General features: G+C 39.6%; 1 protein-coding gene across 9 annotated transcripts in view; it reads left to right on the top strand.

The window, feature by feature from the left end:
- LOC146364366 (paired box protein Pax-7-like) overlaps positions 1-12537 on the top strand; it is a 97812-nt gene that overhangs the window by 40146 nt on the left and 45129 nt on the right. For all 9 annotated transcript variants that reach the window (XM_084918167.1, XM_084918160.1, XM_084918162.1 and 6 more), the window contains 3 exons: positions 682-881; positions 6682-6841; positions 7850-8049. In XM_084918167.1, coding sequence (XP_084774293.1) covers positions 682-881; positions 6682-6841; positions 7850-8049 — 560 coding nt within the window. The remainder of the gene's footprint in view (positions 1-681; positions 882-6681; positions 6842-7849; positions 8050-12537) is intronic.

Here is a 12537-nt window from a genome sequence, read left to right as displayed (position 1 = left end):
ATTGAAAAAACAAAAGTTGTATCCAAGATGGCTGACTTCTAAATGGCCACCATGGTCACCACCCATCTTGAGGAGTTTGCCCCCTCACATATACTCATGTGCCACAAACAGGACTTTAATATCACCAACCATTCCCATTTTATTACGGTGTATCCATATAAATGGGCCACCCTGTACATTACCATGAAATGGTAATTATGTTTCAGTGCATTTCAGGTCATTTTACTGAATAATACCAAAGTAATAGTGTAAAGACTTATCTTGTTCTTCTTAATTAATAATGGTTTAATTTACCATCCTTTGCATAGTGAGTTTCAGTTTCTTTCTTCTGGGCAAAGGTTTCTGATTCCAAAATGTAAAACAACGAGGTTTAACAAAAAGGAACAGATAAAGGAACCTGAGGCGGAACCTTTGTTTTGAGAGCAGACTTTATAAATTAACAGCATTTCAAATTAGTTAATCAAGAGAGGGTATCTTCATGGAAGTTCAAACTTTATGCTAATGACTTTTAAATATGAGGTTATGGTTAGCATCCCATTGCAACTATAAATTTTGGCAATTTGTTTGTAATTCTCAGTTGTCCTGTGAATATTCTGCATTAATACACATTCACAAAAACATGATGACTAAAGTCTTCCTAAATGCTCTAAATACCTTCGTATTTACCTTGTGCTTATTCAGGCAGCCGGATGGATGAATCGTCAGACGTGGAATCAGAGCCTGACCTTCCACTGAAGAGGAAACAGCGTAGGAGTCGGACTACTTTCACAGCGGAGCAGCTGGAGGAGCTGGAGAAGGCTTTTGAAAGAACACATTATCCTGATATTTACACTAGAGAGGAGCTGGCCCAGAGAACAAAACTTACTGAGGCCAGGGTCCAGGTAATGCATTAGTATTCAACTATCCATTAATCCATAGATCTCTCCAGCCACGCGTTACACCCTTCATCTGTCTATTTTTCATTCCATCCTTGATCTCTTTTTTTTTTTTAAACATTAAACCCACACACAAAGACACACTTACTCATTTCAAATGTTGAAACTCACTACTTGAACTGAGGCACTGATAGAGAGCATCTCTATAAGAACATGAATAATGTTTTTTATTGAGAACCTGTGTGTCGTCTAACACAATGCTGCAACATTCTCAGTAGATTAATTAGTAAAATATTTGCTTTTTTAAAATCACACAGACTGGTTAGAACCTTTACTGCTGACTATGCAGCATTCTACTATATTCTACTAACTTGCTGTACTATTCAGAAGTCTTGAGCCATCACTTGTTTCTTTATATTTTGCTCTTAATGAGCAAGACTGTCCAGTCATTTTTAAAAATGAGCAAAGGTTTTTCAGGTTTCTGGAAACCTTCCAAAGTTTTTTTTTTTTTTTTAAATTCTCTTTAACTAATTTTTCCTATTCCATTGAACATATTCAGATGTGTTTTGCATGCTAACTCTGACCTATGTGTCATTCAAACATAAAAAGGCACCTAACTCAAAGGATGAACCAGTGTTGTGTCTGTCGGGTTTGCCAAATGGCACAGTAACAGAACCCAGTCACAAGACTTCCTGAACAGTTACAGTGAGGTTATTTACAGTGAAAAAACAAGGTGCAAAACAGTTCCAACAAAATGTGATTTTCTCAGTGGTGGGGCAATTTCTCCTAAACACACTCTCCACAGTTCTTTCCAAAATATTTACAAAAACCTTGGTGCTCTCTCCAAAACTCTCCATGGCTTAGTTTCCTTCACTAAGAGAAACACAACAAGATCACTTCTTTGGATGAGCCAGGGTTCAACTAACTATTGTCACTCAATGATGCAGTGTTGATTGAAGCTCAACCGCTCTACTAAATAGTGCCCCTTGACCGGAACATCAGCGGCATATGTATGATTGTCAGCAAGTGTATGTGGCTCAAGAGTGGGAACTTCTTCAAGGTCCCAATGCTGCAAAAAGAAAAGAACACCACACACACACACAGAGGAGGGCGAGAAAGAGGGCTTGAGGTGGAGGGAACCCCACCCCCGAAATGGCAGGTCAGGCCACCAAAGACAGAGGGACCATGACAGTGTCAATACATAACAGACAACTTAACAAAGACCGAATTTTAAAATGTTCTAAGGAACATGATGATGAAATAAAAACAATGAACAAACTAAGTAGCTTGTTACAAAAATACATTATTTGCTTTCATATCATTGTGTTAATGATAACACAGGTTGGCAGGCGTAAAATTGTATTTTTGCACCAAGAAGGTTATGATTAAAGATCGGTTTGCTCACCAGCTTGCTTTGGAGTGAATCCTTAAAAAATGAGGAAACTGGACAACTAGAGTACAAAAAATAGGACGTCTTAAAAGGAATCTAAAGTAGATGAAAGATATAAGAAATGTCCATAACAGGATAAAATGACCTGACACAGGACCTGAGAGACAGTTCTGGTCCTTCAGTTCATTCATCTATTGCTCAACAAAGGTGATGGTCAAGAAGCCATTTATAAGGAAGGGAAAGTGGGAGAGAATGTTCTGGTATGCCACATTAAAGAAGAACTACTGGCTGCATTTCAATTATGAATGCAGAAAAGTACTGTCAGATTTTGACCCCGATGCAAAGTTTCTGATTGGCATGGCTGCCAAAAACAGTTCAAGCTGTGATGAACAATAAAGTTGGTCATAGAAATACTGACTTTTAATCTCATGAGAATTGTACAAACTCTGTACTTTCAAGTATGTTTGTTTTCAGTACATCACTGTACATTTCCCATATTCTTAGCAAAATATAAAGAAATGAGGTGTGAGACTTTTTCACAGTGTTTTGTATATTTGTTCAGTGTGCAAGACTAACTCTCTCTAACTTCTGGAGACTCTGCCAGCTGTTCACATCTCCACTAAGGAAACTGGCTTTGGTCTCTGTTTGACAGCTTCACAGTGCCTCAGTTGTGTTTGGGAAAATATTGTAGAGTTCTAACAACAGCTGTAAGTTTTCAGCAGTAGGGTGGGTGCTGCATTCCTCTTGCATGTCTCACTCCCAGATTCTTGGCTGGAATTTGTTTTTCCCACCAGTTTAGAGTCTACCACTCATTGTAAAAATCAGAGCAGATCATGGAAGTCTTCGCTCTCAGGGGAACTTTAAGCCATAACTGCAAAGTGGCTCAATCAAGTCACAGAAAACTGAGACAATGAGAAACCAGCGTGGCATGGAAACTCCTCCATGCCTGCCACTTAGGTCATAAATGCCGACCTCAGAATTATCTGTATGCCTCGACTTGACAATGGTCATCTTACGTCCATCCTACTCACAGAATAAGTTACTGGAGTACAAATTTAAAAAAAAAAATCCAACTCAATGCCCACCTTCTAACTTGCTTTGAAGCTAACTATTTCTCATTCATGTTGACAAAATTTGTAACTTTGGATAATGGCACAGTTAAGTAGGCCTAGTTATAACTTTACACTACATTTGAATACTATTTCTGTGTCCTTAAGCTGAGGCCATGGAAGGTTTCAAAAAATATATTAATATTAAATACTGTATGGTAGAGATATAGTGATGGGAAACAGAGAACTGCAAAGACTGTAACTAAAAATATTTGTGGTGTGTCAAATCAAATCATTGTTTCAGTACTACTTAATGTATAAACATGGAGAAACAAAAAATACAACCAGTTATAGTCAGCTTGAATGATTGTCACTGAAATTTCATTTATCAATATTTGCACAGAAAATGCAGCCATGCAAAATTACTGATTTTGCATGGCTGCAATTAGCAACCCATTTTGTTCTAAAAACATGTATTATAGTTGGTCAGAATCATTGGAAATGAACGGGGTTGTGCCTATGGAATCCATGACACACCTACGTTTCTAGTACTGGTCCTTTTATGTGGACATTGTAAGAAATTACACAGTGATTCCACTTCAGAATAGGACCACCCTCATTACCGACCAATCGGGTGCCTGCTTCTTTAACTCTCTTCAGTGTACAAACTACCATGTAATCAGTAGCTGGAAGACAAGTAAAGACAGACATAATGTCGTAAGAGACACTTAATTTCTTCTGCCCTCACAGCATCTTTCCCTTTCTCCACAAACTTCAAGCCAGGAACTTTGAGGTGTTGGAGGTAACTGATTGATCACACTGACAATGAACTTTAAAAATACCCCCTTATTTAGGTATCACTGGTACACCATACTGACTCGGTATAGTTTCCCCTGGGTATAATCTGTTGCATGAGATGTGATCAGAAGCACTGTCTGTTTTCAAGTGCATCAGACAGTCTGTGATACTGGAGGTTGGGGGCCTTGTGTTGCTAAGACAGGCTGACACTTTCCTCTGCAGTTGCTCTGTCTCTGCATCCACAGTGTTGTTCTTTTGGATTACTGAATCTGTGGCTGTAATTAGTTCCAAATGCGAGATTTTTTTGATGTGACATCAAAATTAAAATCGTTCAAAAGGATGGCTTTCTCTGCTTGAGTTAGTCATCTGTCAGATAATTTCTTCTTCCACTTGTCCACATCCTTGGAGGGAAGCATTCATCTCTTCACCAGCTGTTGAGGTCAATTCAATTTAACTATCCATCCTTCCGTTTTCTTCCACTTATCTGGGGTTGGTTGAGGGGGCAACAACCTAAGCAGAGAAGCCCAAACCTTCCTCTCCCCAGCCGCCTTCTCCTGGGAACACCAATGCATTCCAAGGCCAGCTGATAGATTTAGTCTGTCCAGCATGTCTTAGGTCTGCCCTGGGACTTCCTCCCGGGGGCACATGCACAGAAAACTGTTCCCAGAGGCATCCTCATCAGATGCCTGAACCACCTCAACTGGGTCCTTTTGATGTGGTAGAGTAGCAGCTCTACTCTGAGCCCCTCCTGGATCGCTAATCCCTTTACCCTATCGCTAAGGGAGAAGCCATCCAATCTAAGGAGGAAGCTCATTTCCCCAGCTTGTATCTGTGATCTCATTTTTTCAGTCACTCCAGAGTCTGCAGTGACGTTCTTGGTGGGTGGTTGGAGGGTACAGAGGTCAGCAAATACAGGAGTGGAACAGGGCGCCACTGTGGAGGAGTGGTCTGCCATAGCAGGAGGAAAAGAAGCCTAGGGAGTGTTTCTTCCAGAGGCCACAGCTAGAGCCCCGTCTTCACTCACTGGATTGAGTTTTGTGGAGACTTTCCTTGGATGATGGATTTTTATCTTGTTCCACAGCGATGTTGGCGCAACTGATATGAAGTTCAGTTTTTGTTTTGAATTCCAAGGATAACTTTGGTACATTATCCTTTAGGCTTGATTCACTAGCTGGGCCCACGTCCTCATTTTAGGTTTGACAGCGTTTTAGTAGGTAAAGGCGAATGCTTGGACATGAATTGAGCTGCGGTTTAGGGAAGGCCTCGAAGGGGACTCAGACCCCCTCAGACCCCTGTTCAAGGCATTGGTCTGCAGGATAAAAGGGAGAGAAAAGTTAGGAATGTGGAACGTGGGTTCCACACATAGAGCCTTAAATATGTCTCTAAATGTGCCAGAAATATGTATCTATAAATGTACAAACATATACATTCCACATCTATGCATCCTTGCATTAGAAAGCAACCCAAAGATATCATGTTAAAATGATGATAGGTCATATTTCCTTTCAGTCACGTCTCTTCTGCAGAGGTAGTGAGACCGTATGATCTACTTCTGCGTTTTTTGCGCAAGTACCTCAAGGCAACAACGCCTGTTGTAATAATTTAAGTCTGCTCTACAGATATAGAAGTCCAAATCAGCTTCTCTACATAAAAGTCACATTTTCGTTTGCACTAAATGAAAAAAGAAGATTCCTGGAAAAAGTGGGTAGGTAGAAAGCTGCAAGCAATGCAAAGATTTCTGCTGTGACCCTAGAGATGTGTAGGTGTTAAGTATGCCTGTGTTAAATCATGTGAGTGGTATAGTTTAATTGAAATGAAAACAAAAATGCAGGACTAAAAGTCAAGAAGAAACAGTGGATAATGAAAAAAAATTCTTATTTACTCACAGAAACACACACTACAAACATTAATTTGCTGAAGTTTTACCTTTGAAATGATGGCATGTCCCAATATATTAATCCTTAGACTAAGTTATATGTCCTGAATCATTTCAGATATTCGGGACAATGAAATATAGGCTTTTGAATGTGGATCTTGCCCTGTGTGTGAAATTTCACAAAAGGACTATCTGTATGTACTTTGTGGCGAGAAAAGGTAAAATTCTCTTTCAGCGGAGAATCTGTGAGACCTAGAGCATGGTATCAGAATAGAATCAATGTAAATGTGCAAATTCTTGCTGATTTTAAATTCAGCTATTCAGCTGGCTCAAGGGAGTTCACCTTGTAATCGGAAGGTTGTCGGTTCGAGCCCCGGCTCGGCCAGTCTCGATCGTTGTGTCCTTGGGCAAGACACTTGACCCGTTGCCTGCTGGTGGTAGTCAAAGGGCCCGGTGGCGCCAGTGTCCGGCAGCCTCGCCTCTGTCAGTGCCTCTGTCAGCACTGTCAGTGCTGTCAGAGGGTGGCTGTGTTTACAATGTAGCTTGCCATCACCAGTGTGTGAATGGGTGGGTGACTGGATGTGTAAAGCGCTTTGGGGTCCTTAGGGACTAGTAAAGCGCTATACAAATACAGGCCATTTATCATTTTTGGTGTTTTCCTTCCAGCTTATTTATATATATTTCTCTTTCAAGGTGTGGTTTAGCAATCGAAGGGCCAGGTGGCGAAAACAAGCAGGAGCCAATCAACTTGCAGCATTCAATCACCTTCTGCCAGGTGGATTTCCTCCTGCAGGGATGCCAACACTTCCTACATATCAGCTGCCAGAATCCAACTACCCGACCAACACTCAAGGTAGAACAGATAATCCTTTCACTGACAGATTACAAATGTGACCTATAGGTTTTCCTAAGGAGTTCGTGGATACTATGCTATTTTGGCCATGTTCTTACCAACAAATAATGATTCATGATAGGCACTTTTACACCTATATTGCTGGGTCTTTTTTTTGTGTGTGTGTGTGTGTTTTTTGACTGGATGCATGGAACAATTTAATGATCAATTTAAGTTTTTCTCTGGAAGAGGTCCTGATATGCCAATAATGTCTTATCTCTAGCAGAAGAAAATGCAGTGTTGTCCTCTATCTAGTACATGAAAGCATATTGCCCCAGAATAAAAGTATTGTTTCAATTATAAGAATGACTTACTAGGTGGTTTCACAGAATAAAAAACTGATTGCAGAGAGTATGCCATTCCCAATTAATGTTAGCGTGTCATCAAAGCACTCACAGAATTAGTACTATATTGAAAAGCATTAAGAAACTGTATTGTCTACCAACGTCAATGCATATTTTGCAGTTTTAACAAAACAAAATCTCCATGCCAGGTTTTTCCTTTGCCCGTCCTCTGCCACTGCTCCAAGGTTTATGAATTTTGGTTTGGTAGATTTTGGAAAAAGCTGAAAAATTCCCAGACAGAGAGAGAAGTGTGATACAACCTGCTGTTGGAAATATTTGTAATTGTAACTATCAAAATGTCAGTCAGGTTTAACCCAGTTTTCCCTGTTGTGTTTAGTTGTAAAGACATCCTAAAGTAGACACAGAAGCCTCCAATTAAGCCTATTTGGTATCACATCCACAATATGCAGGTCTCTGTTCAACATACTGTGGGGCATCATGGTGGTGTACTTAAGTTGTCAAACTTGCGTTGTTTATATGTTGGTGTTAAATATATATATATTCAGGAATGTGTTTTTTCTCATCTGGTATACAAACTGGTAGAACAGGTAGCCTAGCCTAGCTAGTGTCTTATTTACATAAAGGAAGGAACCAATATATATGTGTGAAGTGTTTTACTTTTCAGATGGTGGGGCTACTGTTCACCGTCCCCAACCCTTACCTCCTTCCACCATGCACCAGAGTGGTTTATCAAGTCCTGACGGCAGCACTGCCTATGGTCTGGCAACCAACCGGCACAGCTTCTCCAGCTACACTGATACCTTCATGAACTCTAGTGCTCCTAGTAACCATGTCAACCCTGTCAGCAATGGGCTATCTCCACAGGCAAGTCCTGCTTTATCGCTTTATGCACGAGGATAAGCATTTACTCAGTCATGAATAAAAAATATATAACATGAAAGGACTCTATTCAGTGTATATAATTTATTCTATTCATATTCGATTGAAAATGCAAGAAAAGAAGGGGATAAGTAGTTGTTAATTCAATATAAATAGGAAATAAAAAAACAAGCCATAGACCAAAATGGATTTTGACATTTAATGCCTTTGATACTTTTAACCAGGAAATTAAAGTCTTTGTCTATCTTTTACTTGATCAACTTGGAGCAGTGGTACTTCATACAGCACTGTCATGATTATGAGCTGGAAATAATGCATGTGGGTTTTCACCAACAGTGTTTTAGCCACAGTAGTCTTTTTGTGTTATATATTTTTACAAGACATTCAAGTATATTGTTGCTATGGCTAGAGTAAGTTAGGCTGCTTCCCGCAACATGACCATAGGTCAATATTAATTTCCATTGTGGAAAATAAACATTTTAATTATGGCGTGGAGCCTGATTGTAGTGACACTACAAACCAGATGGCTCTATGGTAAGTTTTAAGCTTAGCATTTCTTGTCATGATCCACAGTACAACAAGTTAGTGTAGATGTTCCAAATAAAATCTTATTTTTAAATATTTCTCATTGACAAAATCAACTGAGTGATGTGATACAAAAGGACCTGATATGCAGGCAGGCAATCAACCCCACCTGCTTGGACAAAATACACCCCAGACCCCTGTTCAAGGCATCGGTCTGTAGGATGAAAGGGAGAGAAAAGTCAGGAATGTGGAATATGGGTTCCAAAAATAGACCCCTCCTTACCTGCACGAACACCCCCTGGGACTACTTTGACTACTGGACCAGATCTGGGGCACCCTTTCAGGTGAGGTCTGTCATGGGGCTGGTCATCCCTGCCAAGTTCTACATGAACTGACGGTAATACCAGCCAGTCCCAAGAAACTAGACACCTTTTTTTTGTTCTTGAGGTCTGAGCAGGATGTGATTCCTGCTGTTTTGTCTGTTCTGGGGTGCACCTGCCCCCCTCCCAAAATGGTACCACAGATACTGTACCACCTTCCATCCAACTCCACACTTCTTGAGGCTGGCCGCGAGCTCCGTCTCCCTCAGAGAGTTCAGGACTACGGCCAAACAAATGATACATCGATTAAACTTGTCACTGTTGGACTGAAATGCATTAATGCACTTGGGACACCAGTGAATTACATTGAGACCAAAATGACTCCAAGACTACAATAGTGGCTGTGTCCCAATCCAGCGACCGTATGCTTCGGAGTACGCGCAGTTTGTGTACTAGGTACGGCGCATACTAGGAAGTATGAGAAGTGCGGAAGTGAGAGGCTTGTGAAATGGGATGGTCTAGCCTGCTCAGGTTCCCTAGCAACCATGATACTAACCGCGAGAAACGTTTCATACAGCATTGTTTGACAGAAATGAAGGAGAAAAAATGTTTTGTTGTTCATTCATTTTTTATGACATCACTTTGATTAGTTGAGTATCTGAGGCTGAGACCACGGGACTGTAAAAACATAATTGTTGGGCTTCATTTCTGTACTGAACAGTCATTTCAAGATTAGCTAGTAAATAACAATTAGCTAATGTTGTTAATGAGACTAAAATCATCTCACTTTGGTAATGTAAATATAATATGGACAATATTATATTCATTCTCAGATTATTATGATATATTAGAGCAGTGAGCATGAACTCTGTGTCAAATACTGAGCTTCAGTAAAGATTCAAGTTGCATTTATTTAAATTTCCAATCACCTTGAATCTTCACTCAAAGACAAGTATCTTTGACAGTGTATATATAGATGTATTATATATAAGAGACAAATATTGTTCTTTTAATATGTTGGCATTACTAAATTTGGCTCAATGCTTACATATATGTGTAAAAAGAAAATGTACGAGCTGTGATAACTGTTTCTGATAAAATGAAGAGTAGACTGATATATTAAATATTCCTTTATTGGGTGAGAAAATCAGACCATGTCATAACTGCTTTAATTCATACAGAATAGATATCAGAGCCTTAAACAGTCTGACTTCTGCTAAATGGGTCAAACTGGGCAGAAAGTATACAAACACATAACATCCTTATAGAATATGATGTAACACTATAGATCAACTTACCTCAGAATATATAAAGCATCTATATATATAAAGCAAAATTACAGCAATATGATACAACAAACACAGCAGTGCTACTAATCCAAAATACTCAAAGCTTCATAGAACTGAAACAAACATTTATTTTTAGGTCCATTCTGCTGCTGATACATACTTTAGGTTTCTGAATATTAAACGTGTTTCTGCCTTTCATAGTGTGTAACTTGAAGGCCCTGAGTACTTTCTCCCACACTGAAAACATTGGAATGATAAAATTATTTGAACATTACCTAATAAGACTGATTCAGGACAGACAATTAGTTATTTTAAACTTTTCTAGCAGTCCTACACAAACAGGGAACAGTCTGTCTATTCTCTCCATCTGTCAGCTGCTGCTGGCTCTTCCTCCTCCTCTTCCTCACACACTGCTGAGTTTGTCCTGGTGGATCATCAGGGGTGCAAAGCCTCACAGATGATGTGCAGCAGTGGGTCCCTCAGTCTGTCCTCACTCTGGACACTTGCAGTTGTCACACATGGAAATCAAATGTGTGATAAACTGCAGGATTCAAACACAAGTGTAACTTATAAATACATGTTCATACTTTTATTACACAATCAGAGAGAAAGAAAAAGAGAGAGAGTGCAGGACAGACAGACCGGTGACAGTCTCAGGTGTATACACTGCTACAAAACAGCACAAGAGAAGGAGGATTTAGTGTTTGTGTTATTACGAGTGCTAAACAAGAAGAGTTCCCAGATGGTACAGTGGACACATGTGTGACTCCTGTGATTAAAGCATCTTTCTTTCAGCTTAACGAGTGAACCGTCAGCTCGTTCAAACACACATTAAAGTCCGTTTGGCTCGACACCACCGAACAGAGGCAGCAATATAACATAGCTAACATTAACAGTGCAGTGAATCCTGCTTGTGCCGTGATATTCAGGACTGTAAACAGAGCAGCATTCACTGACTTTCAGCTTATTGTGTTTGTGGATATATGACTGACTTTAATTATGCATAAAAACATCACATCTCTGTAAGATTATGGTCAACTATTGAATGGCGTATATTTTTATACCCACCGCCGCGCTATGAATTGTGGGACATATGGGACCACGAAGTGTACACCGGACCACACTTCAAATTTGGGGAAATCGACAGCGCATTTGGAGTACACATTTGGAGTATGCATTTGGAATACACTTCGGATTGGGACCGCTGTCGTCGCGTCGCTGTGACGTAATAGGTCTCAAAATGCGTACTCCGACACAGCCAAAGACTCTTCTAGGAGGTCACAAAAGAACACTTAACAACATATAAAGAACTGCAGGCCTTTTTTTGTCTCAGTTAAGATCACTGTTTGTGATTCAACAATAAGAAAGATACTGGGCAAAAATGATATCTATAGTATCCATGGGAGAATGGGCAAAAAACCACACCGTTGACCAAAAAAGATACCAAAAAGAATACAAGAACTCATCTCACATGACAAAAACAAAACAAACAAACAAAGAAAAACCCCCATCTTAATGATTCTATGGACTAACAAGACAAAGACTTTTAGAAGGCTTGAGACCAGCTATATCTGGCATAAAACTAATACAGGATTTCATAAAAAGAACATCATACCAACAGGTCATATAGGCACCCACTCACTCACTGAACCAAAACAAAAGCAAGATTGAATTTTGAGACAATAATCTGATGCAAAACATAATATGTATAGTATTTTGAATATTTCCGAATGGTAGCCCATCCATATCCCCATGCAAAATTCTAGACTACATGTGCTAACACATACTTTAAATTACGTTTTTTTTCTTGTTCTTACTAACCAACTTCAGTCTTTCACAACGGTATATGACTATATTGAAAAAAAAGTTTATTAAAGAAAACATTGTTATAGATGGAATCCAAAATTAATCAGTTAATTAACAGTTTTACAGCGCAGTGGTGTGGTTAGCATTGTCACCTCAATGGCTGGTGTACTGTATACGGTGTACTCTGCCTCCTGCCGGACAGCTGGGATTGGTTCTAGCCCACCTAGGATGGCTTTACGAAAACCGTTTAATATTGCTGTTCATATGGAGTGGCAGGTTTGTTTATTTATTTAAGTTTTTTTCTGATCTAAATGGTCTAAATGGCTTGCAGAGTAGCACTGTGTGAGCCTGGGCTCACAAGTCCATATGATGATCTGTACAGTACACATCATAAGTAATTTTTATCCTCAGCATCCTGAGTCCCTTAAAGGTAGGAAGTCATTTTTTGCCATTTTTTATGGAACTTCTCTCCCCTTAATCTGAGCTGAAAAGTCATCTTTTCCAAAATATAAATACCATTTGATATCCCTGTT

This window comes from Perissodus microlepis, chromosome 20 (genome assembly GCF_051167445.1).
Source record: "Perissodus microlepis isolate ML-2025 ecotype Zambia chromosome 20, ASM5116744v1, whole genome shotgun sequence".
NCBI classification, from domain to species: domain Eukaryota; kingdom Metazoa; phylum Chordata; class Actinopteri; order Cichliformes; family Cichlidae; genus Perissodus; species Perissodus microlepis.
Note: the sequence above shows the minus strand (reverse complement) of the source record. Positions and strands in the feature narration are given on the sequence as shown.